Source organism: Parasteatoda tepidariorum, chromosome 5 (genome assembly GCF_982258835.1).
Source record: "Parasteatoda tepidariorum strain Cologne lab strain chromosome 5, Ptep-v5.0, whole genome shotgun sequence".
NCBI classification, from domain to species: domain Eukaryota; kingdom Metazoa; phylum Arthropoda; class Arachnida; order Araneae; family Theridiidae; genus Parasteatoda; species Parasteatoda tepidariorum.
In genome coordinates this window covers 113,522,564-113,544,186 of record NC_141759.1, presented here as the reverse complement: position 1 = coordinate 113,544,186, position 21,623 = coordinate 113,522,564, and the positions used below count along the sequence as shown (strand labels likewise).

The 21,623-nt window shown below is 29.5% G+C and overlaps 1 protein-coding gene across 2 annotated transcripts in view; it reads right to left on the bottom strand.

Annotated features, from left to right (window-relative positions):
* Positions 1–21,623, bottom strand: part of LOC107451354 (cell adhesion molecule Dscam1) — a 61,274-nt gene that overhangs the window by 14,300 nt on the left and 25,351 nt on the right. For both annotated transcript variants that reach the window (XM_043053688.3, XM_043053689.3), the window contains exons 5-11: positions 18,161–18,308; positions 13,329–13,477; positions 10,525–10,656; positions 8,891–9,055; positions 6,790–6,860; positions 3,204–3,441; positions 622–729 (exon numbers count right to left, since the gene is read on the bottom strand). In XM_043053688.3, the coding sequence (XP_042909622.1) occupies positions 622–729; positions 3,204–3,441; positions 6,790–6,860; positions 8,891–9,055; positions 10,525–10,656; positions 13,329–13,477; positions 18,161–18,308 (1,011 nt within the window). The remainder of the gene's footprint in view (positions 1–621; positions 730–3,203; positions 3,442–6,789; positions 6,861–8,890; positions 9,056–10,524; positions 10,657–13,328; positions 13,478–18,160; positions 18,309–21,623) is intronic.

The following is a 21,623-nucleotide window of genomic DNA, read 5'->3' as shown; positions in this document are numbered from 1 at the left end:
TTAGCAATCTAAAAGACAAGGTAACTCCCGGATTAGTACCCCCAGACGTACTGATTTGTTTGAGAACATGGAGGACTTTGCGACTAGACAGATATAATGTGCATCAGTCACCATTTACTACACTTCTTTGGCCGGCCTGGGATCGAACCCACGAACACTTGGACATGGGCCCAGAGCCCAACCAACCAGGCTATCCCAGCCTATGTGTGTAAATATATAGTGAAAAATTAAAATCCGTGAGAAAGAATCTTTGCGAAAAATTTAGAATGTTTCACTTAAGAGATTTGATACTTGACTGGCTTGGCTTACTCAAAATAGAATGGAAAGAGTAGTTGCTAATCTAAACACATGCCACGTTTCAACAACCAATCAGAATTGAGATATCCACATATACTAACTGCGGGCCAAAATGAAGCAAAATTGAAAGTGAACATGAACGTACGATTGGAAAAACGTTAAATATTGAAAATACGTTTAAAATATGAATAACTAGGGTCATATTTTCATAGGGTTTATGGATTTTTTTTGAATAATTTTTATTTCAAAAAATGAGAATGCACTTAAATAGAACATAATTTTACAAATGATGTAAATGATTGAAAAGAGAAAGAATAAACTTACGTATATCAGATGTGCCATTTTCAGAGATTTCCATTTTATGTTTCCATTTCAATCCTATGCTGGAACGAGATTGGAAATCCACCCACAAGAAAGGGGGTGAAGGGGGATCTGAAAAAGTTATTATTATTATTACTTTTTCTTTTTTATTATCATTATTATTATTACTTTTAGCAACATCATTAAACACGCTAGCTCTTAAAAAAAAATTATTATAATTTGGATGTAGTTTTATTTCAGATATGTCATTTCTATAATAATGACATGTCTAAAATAAAACTACATCCAAATTATAAATAAACACATTATTTTCTAAAAGAAAAAAATTTCCTCATAATTTGGATGTAGTTTTATTTTAGTAGTCTCTTCAAGTTTTAAAAAAAAATGCAAATTCTTAAGAGCCTTTGAAATAGAATTTAAATTGGGAAAAAACATGCAGCAACATTAAAATGAAATGCCCGTGAGAGAACCACGGAAGAAAATTTTCATTGCAAATTCTCTTTTTCCTTCATTCTTAATTTAAAAGAAGGAAAAAGTAAGTTCAGGCACACCTAGAATTCAATATGAAGTTGCAATTGCTGAAAAAAAAAAATACTTCAAAATATTAAAATGCAAACAAATTATTAGAAGAGAACTTTTTCATTGGGTAATCTTAAGTTATCATCTCATAATTTATTTTCGTTTGTACATTTTAAAATTTTCTTTACAGTATTTGAAACTTCATGATTTACTCTAGATTTGTCTGAACTCACTTTTTCTACACTTTAAATAAGTAATAAAGGTGAAAGAGAATTAGCGACAAAATTAACCCCCACGGTATGGCATCCTCTTAAGAGTTACCTCTTACTAGCAATTGATCAATCACAATCAAAATTCCACGAGTGGTACTAAATGCAACTTTCAATGAAAGTTTGAACACTGTGTGCTTTCATTATTTTAGGTTTTTCAACAAGGTCTCTAGATACCACAATAGATTCACAATGACCTTATTAGTGATAATATTATATAAAATCGTTTTAATTCTCTGACTTTTAAAAATTATGTATTTTTCTACTAAAAGCTGGTTCCACTAGTAGTAAAAAAGTTGCGAAAAGAAAATAATAATAAATTAAAATAATTCACAAGTTTTTACTTGCACCAATGCAATTTTACATCATAAAAGGCAAGAAAAATGAGAGCTTTTTTGAGGAATCAGAAGCAAAGACACTTCCTCTAAAACTTTTAAATGCATTTAGAAACACTCTATTGAAAGGTTTTATGAACACATAATTTTCAAACTAATTTAAATTATTGAGGGTGGTCGCACACCACGTAGCAGAATATTTTTGGGCTTTCTGCGATAAAACCCTTTAGTACTAATATTATACCTGCCAACATTGGAGAAATAAAATAACGGAGATTTAGCTAGTGATATTTTTTAGGCTACGAGAAAAGTTTTGATATATCATGTAAGTCAAAAAGAGAAATTCAAATTTGGAAATAATATAAGCAATTACATTTAGCAAAGTAAAAAATTTATATATAACTCTTAGCCTAAAGAAGATTTTTTTAAACCATTATTTATAATTACTTAAACTATTAACACTCAACAAACTGCAGCACAATCAGTTGAGGAAAAAGAGAAGTATTTATGCCATCAGTAGATATTTTATCCCAAGCTTATTATTTTTTTCCCTCCAAATTTCTTCAACCAATACAGAGAAATTTGAGAACAATCTGGTAAACAGGTGATAGTCGTAAAATACAGGAGTTTTCGTTAAAAAACAGGCAGGTATGTAATATCTTTCTGCAAGATACTAACAAAGATGTATGTTACTGATTTAAGATAACAAAAACGGTGTGTTTACAAGAACAAAAAAGACAATTTTTTTAATTGAATATGTAATATTTTTTTATATATGTAATATTTTCTATACATGTAATAATTTTATTCTAATATTATGGGCGACACTTTAGCATTTTGCTGGGAGGGGGGGGCACACACGAATTATTTCCTTTATTGCATTTTGCAAATCCTCATCATAATTAAATATCATAAAATCTGTAATTACTGAAAAACAGATCGACGACAAAATCATGTGAATCACACTCTTCAGAAATGGGTTACTCAAATGCATGTTTCGTTTCAAGATTTGATTGATGTAATAAATAATATCACATAGAAAATATTGGTTACAAAAACTATGTGGAAATCAAAAGCAATAACTGCCAAAAAAAAGCGATGGAATCATTGCCTTAAAAAGTAAACAATTCGATACACAATTAGAGTCTTCCATATCACCTGAAATATATTGGAATATCTAAAAGCCACGTGAAAATCAATGCCAATAACTGACGAAAATACAATCAAAATGGATTTACGATATCAGCATAAATTGAGCATTTCAGAAAGTAATAACTTAAATGTGCGATTCATATTTCGTGTGTACATTTCGGCAGAAAAGCAAACCAAAATTTTTTATTTCACAAAAGAAAAATCTTTCTGCAAGAGCTCTGTAAAGTTCTGCAACAATGTCCCCACGGTTCCACAATGGAAATGAACAATCATCACCTGAAATAGTTTTTACTGATGGGGGTGAGGGTACCTTTAGAGGAAGTTTCAGCCAGAGCATCCTGGGAAGGTGGCCCACTGCCAGCACTGTTGAATGCCTGTACAATAACCTGATACTCTGTGGCTCTCAGAAGATTTGTGAGACGGTATTCTTCATCCCCTTGTTTGCTGAATTCCACAGTTTTGAAGGAGTAAGGATCAGTACTTGAAGACACTTTATAGCCTATGTAGTAACCTTTCAACTGACCATTCCACTGATCTCGGGGAGGGGTCTGAAAGAAAGAAACTATTCGTAATTGTGGAGACACTTCAACTAGGAGATTACAACATAATGTCATTTAAATTTGCTGTAAATTTAAGGAGGTGTAATGTCCAATATGTATTCAAAATGGGCGACTTTTGAAGATTAACATATATTACTACATTTAAAAGAAAAAAAATAGTACTGTATTTTGCTATTTTAGTAATAACTTCTTGATGATAGGGGGTACACTTTTCTATTCGATAGGGGATAATATATCTAACTACCTAACTATGCAACTAACGTACGTAATATATGTAAAAATTATGCAAGCATACATTGTTATTTAAATAAATTTGATATTTGTCACATTTGATACTAGTTTCAGCAATTTGTTATATTAACGATGCTAAAACTTTAAAGCAAGATTTGTATGATAACAATGCTGTCAACTATTAACTTTTTTAAAATAAAATAAGACAAACATTCAATGAAATTATGATTATACATTAGTTAATGAATTTTTATTTGACAAAATTTCTGATTTAACTTTATTTTAAAAACCAGAATGGTATCATATATGGATATGATATGATGGAATATCTATTCACATTAATTGTGTATTATAAATACCACAATGCAATTTTTAATGTCATACAACTTTTAAAATAACACTTATAAAATATTTATATGATTTCATGACTGATTTCATAGCTGTCACAGGACTGCTCAAGATAATTTTATTTTGAAATGGTCATATATATAGAATTTTTAAAGGTTCTTTAAAGAAAAAGAAATAAAATAGAATTTTCTAGCATAGCAAAATCTGTTCTAGCAAAATCTGAGGTATTTACTAAATATTATTTCACATTAAATTTATGCATGTTACTATTTATAAATTTCCCCCTAATATTTAATTTTAAGCTGAATGTCACTGCCGTTAGCCCTAATATTCAGTCAACAGGCAAAATACGTACTGCTAGGTGGATTTCGTTGCATACCAAGATAATATTACATTTGAAAGAACATCTTTGGTTAACATTTATTTTTGAGGAAGATCTATCTTTTAAGTACAGATAAGCCGTAGTGTATCTACTGGAAATTACTGTAATTTTAAATGAAATAATTGTTATAATATTCCCAACTAATTAAACAAGTTTCGAGAATCTATTATTAGTTTTTCAAATTATAGAAGCTTGTTTTTTATTCATGCATTCTTTTAATTTTAACTTATAAGAACAACATTTTTCAATAGACTACACCTATTATTAACCAATTTACATTATATGATGCATAACCTATCAAACACTGCCAAACCAAGCTGAAGCATAGAGTAGGAAACATAAGACACTGAAACTAATAAATTGGCATTTTATGTTCTAATTGTGACCTATATTGATCACTCCAAAAATATGTTTATAAGTTGAATGAGACATGTACATAAATTATAAAGTGTATTTAAGTCTTTCTTTTATAAATAAAACAAATATTCCTGCCAATGACATTATTTTGTATTTATTAAAGCTCCAAGAGGTAATTGATTGATAAAGGATGAGAAATATTTTTTTTAAAAAAAGTAATAATAATAGGTAATAAGTTCTATGTTGGTACTACTCCATTTCAAAAGTCAATGAAAAAAAATAAAACAAAATAATAGTAAGAAAAAGAAAAAAATATCTAGATCTTTATTTTTTAAATTAGAAAATTTTAATTGAATTAAGCATTGATAAACCTATATATATATATATATTTTTTGCAGCTTCTCAAAAAGGAGAAGAATCGTGCTTTTTAAAGCCACTAAATTGAAATATTTTTTTTAAAACTTAAAGTTTATTTTATTTCAAACCTTAGTAGCAGAATTGCGACAACATGGCAACATTGTCGCAGAATGTTACAAGGTTTTTGCAGAAAGATTTTTAATTTGGAAAGGGAAAATTTTGGTTTTCCTTTCTACATAACTTTTTGAAAAACGTTTTTTTTCTTTCAAAGAAGTCTTCTTTGCGCATTAGGCACAGGGTTGCCATAGAAAAAAAATGAACAAAATAGTTGCATTTAGTAGCCTAAAGCATGAAAATAGTTGCCAAAACCAATGAAAATAGTTGCCTAAATAACAACAAAAATAAGACTATAAGACCATGATCCATTTAGTCAAGTTGGTAGCATATATGATAATTTTTATATAAACGTTAATGTTCTAGTACTAAATTTTTATATAAAAAAATTTGTATATTTGCAGAAAATTAAATACTTTTAATTACTAAAATTCATTCAAAAAATACTTTTTCATTAAAAAAAACACACTTATTCGAAGAAATTTTCCCTTTTATCAATAATTAATTTAGCAAATATTATATATATGTAACATAAAAAGCTTTTATTAATCTTTTTATGTTAGTTTCTTTGCGATAAAACAACTCCTACTTTATTACTAATTAATTATTCAAATCGAAATACTTTCTCACACTTTTAAAAGCTACATCCTGTTTCTAAATCTATTTTTGGCCCAACTATGCATAAATTGAAATAAAGATCATTTTTCCCTTTTAAGCCGTGGGAATCACTCGAGCAAGTTCATTAACCAATAGTAATTTCTGAGATTTCCCTCTTTTCCCTAAATAGAGACATTTTAGGATTTTTTGCAAGATTTTCCCTACCACAAAGACTGTTTGCTGATGGAGTAAACATCACTTCTTCGCTCCCACTCAACTAAGAATGATGAAATAAAAGTTACTCTGATTTAATTAAAATCCTGTGTCTGTTTTCCTGCTCGGTCCGACTGCATCATTTTACATATATATATATATATATATATATATATATATATATATATATATATATATATATATATATGTAAATAAATATATATATATTGTGAAAAGTGATTACTCAAATTCAAAATTCATGCATTGTATTATATGGTATTAAAAATTTTGTGTTTTAAAATAGTGCAGAATTTCGTAGCAAAAACTGTTGAAAAGGCGATCGAGAAACGAAATAGACTTACGATGGAATCTGTGCAAATTGAAAGCATTAAAAAGTGATGACTCAAACTTGCAATCTAAAATTTTTCATTTTTTAATGTTTTAATTATTTTTATATTTTATTATAATACAGGCGATATTTTCGCAAATGCGAGAATATCGCCTATAATATTAGAATTAAAAAAATATTACTTTTAAAATCTAAACTTTTTATTCTATATTTTCTTCTCTATGCACAACGTTTCTATTATTTTCAATTAGTAATTGTAATAATTAAAAATATCTTAAATCAAAATATTAGTGCCAGGTAAGTTTGTTGCAGAAAGCCCAAAAAACTTCTGCCACAGGGTTTCAAACATTTGTGCAAAATTACAAATATTTATAGAAAAATAACTTACCTTCCATTTCACTCGTAATGTACCAGCACCACGAGCTTCAACGGTAACATCAGTTGGTGGGGACGAAGGCTCTATTAAATGAATTCTCATTAAATGGTTTAGTAAGAGTTTCAATCAATAACTAAAGGAACACTCAAATGATAAAAACTCAGAAATTTTTTAATGCATCTCAGTGCCGATTGCATTATTTTAAAAGCAATCGGCACTAAACAAAATACACATAAATCTTTAAAAATGAAACAGTTAAAAACACGCTATTGAATAAATTGTAAAGAACACTGTAATTGTAAGGAACAGGGTTGCCACCCAAATCTGGAAGAAAAAAAATTTCTTGTACATATTATACATAATATATTAAGATGAAACTGTGCTCTTGTGTCTGCTATATTGGGCTAACTATAATTTTAATAGAGGGAAAAACTTAAGGAACTTAAATAATGCTATAATAAATTAAATAGTTTAGTGTAGCAGAAATATCAACCTTAAATATTACGTTTTGAGTGGTCATCGTTGTTTTAAAGACAAAAATAAGAAGAAAAAAATCCCCAGTTAGTAAAGAAAAAATAAAAACTCCGTACATTTTAGGTGATTTTTAAATTCCCTGCATTTTCCAGGTTTTACCTGTTCTTCCTGTGGAGTGGCAACCCTGAACAACTGTTTAATCACATATTTCTGACACAAAATTCCTTTTCATTAAGCTTCTAAAGTGAACAAATGTTCATAAAACATATGTATGAATTAAATTATTATTATATTATGTATGAAGTAAATTAAATTAGAGAGATATGTTAAAAAATAAAAAGAGTTTTGCATCAGAATTTTAATAAGATGTATGGAATATGAAATAAAAAATTAGCCACCCTGAATAACTTGTGGTTCGGATCTTCACATTCTAGGACTTAATCTTAAAGGTTCGAAGGGTTCAGAACAGACATTTTAAGTTACAAAAACAGACACAAAAATGTACTTTTTCTGAATAATTTGGATTTTTGACCCTCTAAATATAAGGGGTGGTCGCCATCTCGGAAATAAGGGTCCCGATAGTTTGGTCATGAGAGCGGTTCAAAATTTGGACCCTTTTACGTTAATTGGACTTTTTGAGTATTTTGCCATATCTTCACTTTTTTTTAAAAAGTGAATTATGAATTTTTTGCATACAATTATAAAATTCATTTAGCCAAAGATAATTCCTTGCAAAAACAACTTTAAGTGAGTATTTGCTATTTTTTTATTAATTTATAATAGTCGAAAAAACTTTGAATAGTAAGGCTTAGAATTTTTTTTACATAATTTTAAAGAATGTATTTTTCCATGGGAAAATACAAAATTTGAGCAAAATCAGTTGAACAGTTCCTGAGAAATTGAATTTTAAAAATCTTATCTTCTTCAAAATTTAATTTCTCATAAATTACTCTTGTTTTCGCTCATATTTTGTATTTTGCCACTTAAAATTGCATTATTTAAAATGGTGTGAAAAATTATATACCATATAATTAAAAATTTTTTCAACTATTAGTAAATAAAGTAATAAAAAATAATAATTATGTACTAAAAGTTATTTCAACTGATTAGGATTTTTGACCCTCAAATTACAAGGTGGCTGCAATCTTGGAATAGAATGGGCACACATCCCCATGTAGTAACTTAAATGGATGCTTTGACCGATTTATTTGAAAGAAACTCCTTTGAATTTTGCCATTTTACAGTTTTCACAATTTACTCTCTCATATTTAAATATAGGCAAGCCTCTTGACCAGCATGAAATAAGTATTCAGAGTTTGTATGACAAAATCTGTTGTGCCAAATTTTAATTTCTCAAGTTTCAACATTGTTTATTATCAAAACAATTACTGCGGTTACTCAAATTATGATATAAAGGATTAAGGAAATGCAAATCATTATGACGTTTAGTAAAAAATATATTATTACCAGTATTTTGTTTTTAAACCACATAGTTCCATTTCGACAGTGAAAATTGCAATTATTGGATTCGATATTTGAAATAAAATTCCCTTTCAATTTAGAGATGAATATATTATGTCATTCAACTAAATGGCATGTGGACGCAAATAAATTACCTTAAATTAAAGAAACAAAGTACCTGCTTCTTTGGTGAGAAACTGCTGTGATTCAGAAGGGTTCCCTCTTCCTACTTCATTCTCTGCCAGGACTCGGACAACGTACGATGTACCCGGTTGAAGGTCTTTAAGCATGGTGAAGGTTTGGGAGGCTGAAACTTTCTCTTCTTCTAGTTTGTGAGGTGCACCTGAAAGGTGGGTAATTTATCATTGAAGGTGAACAATAATTTAGAAAACTTAAGTGAAAAGTGAATTTAAAAGATATTCTATATTCACTTGTTATTTAACAGGGTTGCCACTCAAATCTGGAAAAAAAGCAATTCCCTGTACATATTATACACAATATATTAAGAGGAAAAACTCAATCACTGAGATCTTGTGCCAGCTGTAATGGGTAAACTATACTAGTTATAATTGTTGAAAAAGCTTAAGAGGAAAAAAGGAACAGCTGAATATACTTAAAACAAATAATGATCCTTATATCATCCTTAAATATCCCATAGATTGTACTCTAAGTATTTACCATAAGACGAAAATAAGAAACAAAATTCCTTGTATTTTCTGAATAAATCTGTTTAAATTTGAAAATTAATAAAGATTTTTTTTTTTTAAAAAAAAGCCTTTTTTTAAAACACAGTATTTTAACTTCTATTGATTCTTTAATCTTTTTAGAATAGCAAAAAAGAATTAGCAGGTCTTTAGAAAAGCAAAATAATATATTTTAAAAGTAACAAAACTTATTTAAAAATCACCAATTTATAGGGATTTTCAACTTAAATGAAACTTATCATTTCAATTCAACTCCCAATTTTTAAAAATTTCTATTTGCAGAGATAATGCAGCTTAAGTATTAAAAAATTTGACACAAATGCGTTACATTTTTACAAAACTGTTGCTTTTCTTCATATAGAAATTGTGCATCATTTTCAGCACTAGCATAGAAGGCAATGGCTAAAGATAGGATAAACTTGGAACAGCTACCAGACAAAAGAGCCTTAAATAAACAGTCTTAATAACAAAAGTAAATAAATTAAATTAGTTGAGTCGTGATGGCTCAGGGGATAGAGGTTTCGCCTTCTAATGAGGTGAACCAGGGTCAAATCCCAGCGATGGCTGGTTGATACGAAGTTCACATTCGGCTTGCACTGACCACAGTGCTGACGTAAAATATCCTCAGTGGTAGATGGATTATGGGTTAGAGTCCCCTTGCCGTCAGGCTAATTGTAGGTGGTTTTCGTGGTCTTCCTCTCCATGTAATGCAAATATGGGTTAATTCCATTAAAAAGACTCGTAGGAATGCAAATTTATCTCAATGCTTGATCCAGGAGTTCCCTTGTGTCCTGGATTGGATTCAAAACTACAAGGCTACGGAGTTGAACATTAGTAGTCGTAAAACCTGAAAAGTTGGGTCGGTTGTTCAACGAGGGTTGTAAAATATAAAAATATTACACATTAACATAAATGCCAAAATTTCGCTTATCTTCCACATACTAATGAATTTTTGCTTTTAAGATTGAAGAGAGGTGAAGGTTATCAGAATATATTAAGAGTGTCAGAAATAATTCTGCTATCATTACTACATTTCCAAGACTGTATAATTAATTCAGTTCAAAAGTATGAATAAAAATCAAAATAAGAGAAACAATGGATAACATACCCGCATCTCTCCAGAACTGGACAATGAAAGAAGTGATAGGGCTGTTGCCACCATAAGGAACGTTCCACCGAACAGTAGCACTTTGACTCCAAGTCTGCTCCACACGAACATCGCTTGGGGGACCCGGAACCTCTGCAACACATTCCATTCTTATTATTTATTTGTTAATGGATAAGTTAATGCAGGTTTCCCACTCTTTCAACAAAGCAAAAATTAAGCACTTTTAAGGACCTTTTTTTGAAAAAATTAAGTTCTTTTTTTAAAAATTAAGTACTTTTAAATTGTATGCAGTGCAAATTATTTACCTTCCTAAATAAATCAATAAATAAAAAAATACTAAAAAACAATATTATTAAAATGTAAGCACTGATATAATTGTATTATGCAACAGTGCTCGCCAAAGAATTACCAGGGAATTTTTGCAAACCGGGGTCAGGTTTTCTTTAAAAATATTTTTAGATTGTTACAAGTTAACATCATTCAGATTGTAAAAGTTAACGTACGAAACTAATCTGCTTTCCATTTTTAATGATTTCATTGATATTGAATTGTAAAATTAAGTGCAGAAATTTGCAATTTCTTTTATGTATATTAAAAAAAAAAAGGGTAAATAAAGAAATTTGTCTGAAACATTTAATAAATTATTTCAAACAAATTTTAATATTTCGTTACTAGACCAGCAAATGAGTTATATTTACTTTCATAATGAACTTAAAGAAAGTCATTTCCACCCAAACCTGTTATTATGAATTAACTTTACATAATGTAACTAAACATTTTGGTGAAAAACATGAACTAATTTTAAAGCAACCAAAAATTAGAACAAAAATTAAAAACAGTATATTAAGTTGCAATGTTAACTGAATAAAATGATTATTAAAATCTAAGGATTTTTTAGTTGAGTAGATTTAAATTTTTATGTAACAATCTGCTATCCTTAAGAAATAAAAATAATAGTGTAACAATCTAAACTTTAAAAAAGAATTTTTGAAAAAAAAAAGGTTTTTGATAAAAAACTTAGGTGGGCTGGGATTTTTCAAACCTTATTTCTTACAACTCTGTTTAATTTTTAGTACAATTATGAATTTTAATAAATGTTGAGCTTTCTATAAATTTACAGTTACTTATTACACATTGAAATATTACACGAATTTATTTAATTCTTCAAGATTTTAGGAAATAGTTTTCGTTACGGATTCTAGTTCAAAAATCTTTTCTGATACTTCTTTTCTTAGGGTTTTATCCAATTCCTTTAAGATGATGCGTTACCAGCAGGGTTGGCAAGTTTTTGACACATGACGGTTTTTGCACAAGTTTATACCATGGTTTTTACCGTCATGTCAAAAACTCCTCTGTCAAAAACCCATAGTTTTGGTAAAACTGTATTTTTATTTGAGTTTAACTGCTTATAATTTAAAATTAATTCATTTTTGGGCAATAAAATTAGAAAAAAAGTTGTTAAAAGATATTTAAGAACAGATTCTTGCATTTTCCCAACATGATTATATCAAAACATACTATTTGAAGTAAAATATTAGGATACTAAACAAAATTTTCAACATTTCTAAGCATCATTTTGTTTGGCATATTACATTTCTGAAGAATGTCAAGTCATTCTTGACTTAGAGTTTGTTAGTAGTTACAAGTTTTGAAAGTTTTGTTTAGCTTATTTCTAATATTTAAGAAATGCCAAATTTTACATTCTTCTTTTTAGTTCTTGAATTTATTAATAGTTCCAAACTTTTTTGTTTGTTTGTTTATTTCTAACAATTTAAAAGTGCAAAATTTTGAATCTTTTGCAAATCAAGCTATAATGATAAAAGCATCACTATTTTCAATAAGTATATTACAATATTTCTATATGAATGTATATCCTTCTATAAGAATACATGTATATAGTTTCAAAATCAATAGCAATCATTTACAACATTCATTTATAAAGGCAATTATGTGAAAATAATATATTGTCCGCTATATGCCATAAATGAAAGAAAACAGTAGGTTTTTAACGGTTTTTACCAATGTCATGTCAAAAACCAGTTTTTGACGGCAAAAACCCAACCCTGGTTACCAGTAAAACTGAATTTCTTGAATTCTGTCAATTTTGAAGGTTAGTGTTGGTCTTCTATTTAGGTACCTTAAAACTGCCCCCCCCCCTGCAAAAAAAGCACTATCTCTTCCATGTGCAGTATTCCCCTTGTCCGCACTATTCTTTTCTTTTAGAAAGCTTCACTCTCCCCATAGAACATAATTCTAGGCAAAGGGCAGAATATATTAATGAAAGAACTAATATATTAATGAAAGGACTTGCTTTCTTCCCCTTGCCTGTAACACCCCCCCCCCCACAAACACATTAATTTTTGTCTCCCTAAAATGCTTTACCCTCAATGCATAGTCAAATTCTAAGTGATAAAAGAACGACATTTCGTTTTAAGACATTGAACTGAAAAATTAAGGTCTTTTAAAAACCTTGAACCAAAATGAAGTACTTTTAAGGGCCCTTATTTTCCAAAATAAAAATTAAGCAGTTTTTAAGGACTTTTAAGGACCGTAGGAACCCTGTAATGAAATGTAATTAAAAATAGGTCATTTTTCAAGCACCAAGCTATTGCGTGATTTATACTTCTACTTTTCGCCTTTTTGTTTGCAAAATAAATAATAAAGTAAAAATTTTTTCCCTTATTTTTTAGATCAAAATTCAAATCCTTTGATACTTCAAATCAATAATTTAAAGTTTGTATTAAAAAAATGGTTCTGAAAACCCACAAAATTTAGAAATATGAAGGCTGAGTTGAAAAACTTACCGAGTACAACTAGTTTGAGAGTTCGTTCGTCTTTACCAAACGCATTCTTTGCAATACAAACAAATAATCCATTGTCTTCGCGGTCCGTCACTTGTACATGCAGTTCTGAAGTGGCACCTGTTTCAGTTGAGCTATCGTATACCTCATATCTGAAAATATAAATATTTTTCTCCATTTAAATGAAATAACGCGTATTTTAACACAGGAACATTTTGAATAAACATATCTTTAGTCAAAATAGGGAGCAATCATAATCCTTAAAAAAGGTACAAAAATCAGAGATACTGAAGTGATGATTGACATAACCATGGAAATTTCTTCAGGGTCTACAATGACTTTTAACTATGTTATTTTATTTTATAACCCTTGTTGAACAGAAGAACAATTTTGGGTTTATGACTACTGATGTTCAACTCCGTAGCCTTGCATTTTTTAACCCAATCCAGAAGACAAGGGAACTCCTGGATCAAGTATTGGGAGAAATTTGTCTTCGTGGAGAACTTTTTGATTAATCGAATGCGCATTTGTGTTACATGGAGAGGAAAATCATGAAAAGTTTCCAAGGTTAGCCTGACGGCAAGGGGACTCTAACCCGTGATCCGTCTACCACTGAGGATACTTTAAGTCAGCCCTGTGGTCGGTGCAAGCCGGATGCAGTTAGTTATTTAAAATTGTAACTGATGAAATTATTCTAAGACAGTTAATGAAACTTTTCAAGTGGGCTAGGCACCTCTTGACTTCTTTCGAATAATACCAATTGATAAACATCCTTAATTTAGGTAAAACTTAGATCCTTGAATGTTTGAATTTACTTATGGTTTATCTTTGCACAAATTTCTTGCATGGAAACTTAAAATTTGCTTACTAGAGAATTATTTCATGAAAAAATATAGTATTTTTCATTTCTTAATCATCTGTCAAAAAAGAAAATTTGAATTATAATTTACAAAGAATAAAAGTTTTTGAACCATGTTAGCGGACACGAACTTGAAATAAGAAAAACAAAATCAATATCAAAATATGCGCAAGATAATATTATACTGGATAATTTAAAGTTTATAATTAATAAAGTTTATATTTAACCATACAATTTTAATGATTTTAGAAAATTATCATTTATTTAAAAAAAGAAACATGATTTTCCCGTTTTGCGCATATTTGCCTTAATTGGATTTGCACATGGTATAAATATAAATTAACAAATAAGTTTTTTGTAAATTTATTAAAAATAACATACAATTAACTCAATGATTTTAACTAGAACTTAATCACATAAGTTGGGTATCCATTGTTTTTTTAAATCAAATTTTGAAGTAGTTTGTTGATTGTTTTTTTTTTTTTTTTTTTTGGATAAATACACATTAATAAACATTCTTTTAATTCTAGTCATTTGATTAATAGTTTATTCATATTAAAATAAAAATAATTAAATTAATTTGATCGTATAAATAAACAAAGCAGATATTTTCTTTTTTAATACCTAAATCCAAAAAATTAAATTAATATAATCATATTGATTAATTAAGGATATTATTTAACGAAAGCAGGATTAATTGCTTGGTGCAAATATCATTTAACGATAATGTATAATCTTGAAAATTAAAGATAATTAAATAGTCAATAAATCTGAAAACAAATTTAATATTAAGAGTATAATCTTTTTCATAATAGTGTAAAAATAAGTTAGCTAAGAGAGATGGAAAAATTAGACCCTTGTGGTACTCCATCAATTTGAGTAAAAACAGTATTTCCATTGGAAAGATAATTACTAAAAACTAGATTTTCCCAATAATCAAAATCGCAATTAAGGATATTTTTAAAATTATTGCAATAACTCAAAAGAACATCTTTTAGTTTTGAAAGGGGAACGCTATTAAAGCGATGGAAATCAAAAGTCACAATAGAATTAATTTTATTTTGTTTAATAAATTCTAAAATCGAGATAAAATATTAAAATTAAACAATATTAAATATCAATTTTTTTTCTTCATATTTTGTCTATATTTTTAACTTATTTTATGAGTTCTATATACTTGCATCTTATGCACAGTAAATAACACTTATTAATTTTCTTCGTTTTTTTTGTTGCTCTTTTTGTGCTTTATATACATATACATAGATGGATAATTAAAAAAAAAACATGACATAAAAATGAATAATATTAAATACTTTCAAAAATGTAAAATCAAAGACTAATTATTGTCTTTACACCGTATCTTATTGATTTAGAACTTTTTCTGCAATTAATAGTCACAATCGGATGTTTATGTAATTGCTAGACGCATTAATCTTTTTTCATGCATTGTTAAGAACACTTGAAAAAGCTAAATCTGTACATAAAGAAAAAAGATTAATGCTAGAAAAATAATTATTCCAAAGTAAATAGGAAAAAAAATTAAACAATATTTAAAAAAAAAAAAATTAACATTGGGAAATATGTAGAGAATTTTAATTTGTAGGTAATTAGCTTTTAAAATAGAAGTGTTGGCGAATGCATTTAGAAAAAAAATAGAATTGTTTTCTAAAAGTTAATTGGATTTTTAACAAATAAGAATGTTTGGTTTATCATTGAATGGAAACAACATAGAAACAAGTGTTTAACCCCTTTTACAGTGACATACATTTCAGAAAAATGGACTAAAAATTGAAATTTTCTTTGACTGTTTAATTTTGTTCTTTATATTATTATAAAAGTTAGCAAATGGTTTTTTATTACAAAAATAAAATTTCAAATGCAATAACAACTGTATTTATGATTTTTACAAACACATAAAAAAGTAATGGATTACACACACATCTTATTTAATTAGACCAAATTAAGCAAAATTTTGAAGCTAAATATAATATAATTGGTATAATATAATATAAAAACACAACAATATGATTTTCAATACACAAATTTTACAAATCTTTCATAGTATAGTATATGCCAAAACTCCCACGCACATTTCCCTCCCTGGACTGAAGTCGTAATCGGTGAAAAACTAGGACCACTAATGCCATCTTTTAGGAAAGTAGTCAATTAAGAATCCTAAAGAAAAAACGAACCCAGCTCGAACTTCAGAAAATCGAAACAATAATTTTTCTCCTGCCCGAAGTCAGTTCGGACATCACAAATAATGCACAAAGTAGTTGTTCGAACTGGATTTGGGTGACACTAGCAAGGGTTTAAAGATGTTCTGAAAGGTTTTTTACTCGCACAGCAGGAAGTTAACTTTTAAAAAGGAGTTAATATTGCATTGAAAAGTAAAAGAAAAATCATTAAAATGGTGATAGCTAAATGCCATTTTAAGCACCCTTAAATGTTATTGATACAGAACATAAAATTAACACGTGTGTGGGAAGAGGAGTTAAAGTGTAACTACCACTACAATAATCTATTCCAATTCATTCGGATATAAAACAATGCCAACCTTCATCTATCTAAAGGTGCCTCAAGATAAAATAGAGTTAACACGTCTTATATACTAGAGAAATAAAATAGATTATTGTAGTGGTAGTTACACTACATTACCCTCCCACCAGAATTTTATCTGGGACAGAATTCGATAAATGGGCAGCACTAATTGATTCATTGCCATTTTGTGAAAGACCAGGAGAGCTGTATTAAGTTCACTGAATTTGGAGCTCAGGTCGTGAGAGCTGTATTAAGTTTACGGCTGTGTATGTGGTCATTCCAGTGTAAGTGTAGCGATTAGCAATCAAGTGTGCATGAGCTCCAGCGGTGTATGATCAAGACTGAGTAGCAACAGTGTGAGGACGCTGTCACCAATAGCAAGTCAACTGTTCAATGTTTATTTTCCCTCAAAGTAGGTATGTTTAAATCAAAGTCGGCGCTACTGTCAAGATGGACGTGTTCAGATCACGTCTGAAGGTCAACAATGTCGGAAGGAGTTATGAACAATGTCGACCTTCATCTATCTAAAGGTACCTCAAGATAGAATCGAGTTAACACATCTTATATACTACTGAATTGGAATAGATTACTGTAGTGATCGTTACACAAAAAGTGGTCATTAACCGTTTCCCTTATCAATTTTTTTGAAGAAAAAAAATGCAAAAATCAACATATTTTTTTCTTTCATTAATAAATACAGGGAACTAAAACAAAACATAAAACACAAGTTAAATTAAAATTTGAATTTTTTTTTGTGTAAAACATGTTTATTTTACCATCCGTTTACTATCCCAAACTATCTAGGGCAAATGAAAAAAGTTAAATATTAGTCTTTGTATAAGTTCACATCATCTACATTACATTCACTTTCGCTCGTTTTTCTATATAAATTCAACAACAATATATACAATTGCATAAAACACGCCTGCAGTCCCCCAAACAGCAACACTCGCAAACGAAAATTGGCACACTTCCAATCAATGCAGATTATTATTATTTTTTTATTTTGCTTCCGGCAGAGTAAAAACGTGATAAAACAAAATATATTGACGAATTCGGCTGTGCCCGAGTTTACTCGGGATAATAAATATTTGCAATAAATACATACCCGAGTTAATTCGGGATAATAAATATTTGCAATAAATACATACCCGAGTTAATTCGGGATAATAAATATTTGCAATAAATACATACCCGAGTTAATTCGGGATAATAAATATTTGCAATAAATACATACCCGAGTTAACTCGGGATAATAAATATTTGCAATAAATACATACCCGAGTTAATTCGGGATAATAAATATTTGCAATAAATACATACCCGAGTTAATTCGGGATAATAAATATTTGCAATAAATACATACCCGAGTTAATTCGGGATAATCAGGGAATCTGTTAAGGAATTCTCATAAAAGTGAAAACCACAAGTATACCTGGAGCTTTCTTTCTCAGAGACTGGTGCTTCATTCTTGGTCCAAGTTATACTGATGGGATTGTCACCCAGGGATTCACACCGAAGTATGGCCGTCTCTCCCCATCTCACACTCTCCACTTTAAACTTTTCTTCAAAACGAGCAGGAACTGAAATATACACACACAATTAGTTTCTTCATTCAGAGAAAACTAAAGGACTTCCAAATTTTTAGGTTAATATAACCGTACTTAAAATTATATAAGCCATTTAAAACATTCTAAATTTTTAAAAAGTATGAAATTCGATGCTGAAGTAAAATGAATTTGTGCTTCAAATGTTTAAACAAAAATAATTGTTTCTGATATTGAGCAGATGATAATATCTTTATCCATTTATCAATATGCACAATTATAAAGATTTCATCTATTGATAGAAAAAAACAAATTCGGGAACATGGGAGGTTTGACCAGTTTTTTACAAAAATATATATATTTTTTTGTGTATTATAAAATTATCATTTGATAGATTACAATATTTGTCATCTGTTTATGTTATTTCTTTCCACCTAAATTATAATTTACATTTTTTATCAATGATTTTCCAAGAGTGTACAAACTAGGTCAAACCTCCCTTCTCGAAGGTGGTTGAACCCACAGAAATAAAAAGTTATTAAAACCTATACAGCAATACTTAAAATGCAGTTACAAGCCGTAAATGCTTTAAAAAAAAATAAAAAGAAGTATCTAGCAGAACTCAAAGCCTTTGCCCCCACCAATGAAAGATACCCTAGTAACAATTGGGCACACACAGATGGCTCAGCTGAGTGACCTACTGGATGAGCCGGTGCTGGCATCTTTTCAATTTAAAGAGCCTTTAACTCAGATAATAGCAACAGAGAAATTTTTTGCCATTTACCTCGCTCTTTAAGAGATCTTGGAGAGACCTGAGGAGAATTGTGTCCTCTTTATAGATTGTCAAGCTGCAATACACACTATCTCAAATTATGCAATCTCGTCCTACAGCCATTGAATTCAATTATAAAACTGCCATTTTCTTCAATGGATTCCCAGCCATTGTGGCTTGTGTGGAAATGAAAATGCAGATGATCTCACAAAAGAGGCAACCTTCCTTGACTCTGCTAACCTGAGAAATATCCAACTCCAAATAAAACAAAAAATCCAAAACCTCCAACAGAGATCAAGCTGTCGGTAAATCTTGGTAGGGCCTTCTAACATCTTGTCTTCCGAAAAGGCTTACTAGAGCTATTGGAGTCTCATCCTTTGGATTGCTCACTGGAGATGACTACCTTCAGACACATCCTGCTTACTCTCCTGACTGCATTTTGTGTAACAAATAATTAAAGATGAATGGCGAGCGTCTTCATTTTGTTTCATCCTCAAAGATCCTCATAGTTCTTTTTATTTCAAGATACTCTCCACTCCCGGAGATACTTCTTATTTGTGTTGGACTACAAGACTTCTCATGCTCGAAAGAGTAACTGAAGGACGTAATTATAAAAAAAAAATCTTTCCTACAGATCTTGTGATGTTTTTTTAAATTTTATTTTACTTAGTTTTTTTTTTATTAGTTGTAAATATAAATGTGCATGCTTGCTTCTTTCAATTCCTTTTATTTCAAACATTTTTAAGAAACAGCAATTCAATAATTTGAATAATAAGCTTTATTTTCAGGGGGAGAAGAGGAAACAATGGGAATAGTTTCCTAACGCGATTTGAGGCTGAATAATCACCAAGCCTCCCCTTTGCAACTTAAAGTGTAATAAATCGTAGCCACAGGTTTGATTGCAACACCAAGAGAAAAACCCCGAAGATTTTACGTACAAAAACGTGCAAACAAGATATCAATTTGTATATTATTTGCATTTAATATTATTTTTTGAACTAAGCTTTATAATTAAATTACCGACTCAAGAAGAATAACAAGCGTTTATAGTAACTAATTTAAGAAAAAACTTAGTTCTTACAATAATCGTGATATTGGATTTTAAAATAGTGTAAATACAAATCGCGACACTGGATTTTGAAATCACGTAAATGCGAATCACGATGCAAGATTTTTAAATCAAGTGAATACGAATCGCGATGGACGATTTTTAAATCGCGTGAATACTATTCCAGGGTGCGTAGCCAAATCTTAGAATCAAAAATAAGCACTTTCTAAAAACTTTTCAAGCACTTTACAAAAATTTTCAAGCATTAAAAAAATTCATATCCAATCAATGATAATACTGAAAAAGAAAAACTTTTTATAAACAGTTTTAGCTTTAAAAAAAACCCAAAAAGAAACGGGCGTAAATCGAAACAATCAGTACTTTCCCACATCACCGAGTGAATTCAACTTGACCCTGAACTCAGAACAAAAGTACCCTTACCCCCTACGTCAAAAAAAAGTGTTAGAAGTAAAATAAAATAAACAAGAACAAAATTAAAAAGAAAACTATTTCATAAGGATCGCCATAGAAAAACATTTCATAAGGATTCTCTATCCGAATTGGAGTACTCGGGTTTCGGTTTAAAGTGTGCGCGCATGCACAAATCATAACGTGGGTACGACATGAAGTCCGCATGAATGATTACGTAGCAAACTCCCCATTTTTCGTGAAATGCATGGGATCTACCAGATATCACTGAAGGGAGAAAAAAAATTTCGGAAAAAAAGCACTTTTTAAAAACGCCAGCTGAAAAAAGCACCTTTAAAAGCTTTTAAAAACGAAATCCCGAAAAAAGCACCTTTAAGTACTTTTTACAAACGCTACGCACCCTGTATTCATAATGTGTGGTTTTTAAATCAGGGAAATACTAAAATCGATGCTTGATATACCGCAATATTAGCGACCTCCACACGTAGTTTCAAAATTTAAATTTTAGATTGCAGAACTCTAAATTCATACTTAAAATCTTAGACTTACTTTACATTTTAGTTTGCGATGAAAATTTCGCCAGATTATAAGTTTTGATTCGCGGAAATTGTCTTGGTTTACGCTGAATTATTCTAAAAAAATCACATGTCCTACTCCTTCTGTCCTGTCCTTCCAGCAAAATTGCAATCTATTTGGTGCCATAGCAGTTGTAGTTGGCGTAACAGATTACAACACGGAAATATCCTTACAAAAACCGAAATAAAGGTGAGAAATTATTCACAGACTCGCCGCTGTAAGGAATGCTAAGTGACACTTTAATTAGAACTAAAGATAAACATTTTCACCATAAAGTAATAAGCTTTAAAAATCAAAATAAGAAATCCTAAATTATTAAATAGGGATTATTCCTCGAAATTTTTTAATTTGAACTGAAGGCAGTGAGAAAATTTCAGCTTAGGTACCAAAATAATCAAGTTCTGTCAATTTCGAAGCACTGGAAATTCAGAAAATTAAAAAAAAAAAATATCACATGACGTGAGCCAGCACCGATACGGAAATAACCCCACGAAAGTTATGAATAAGAAATCAGCTTCACTAAAAG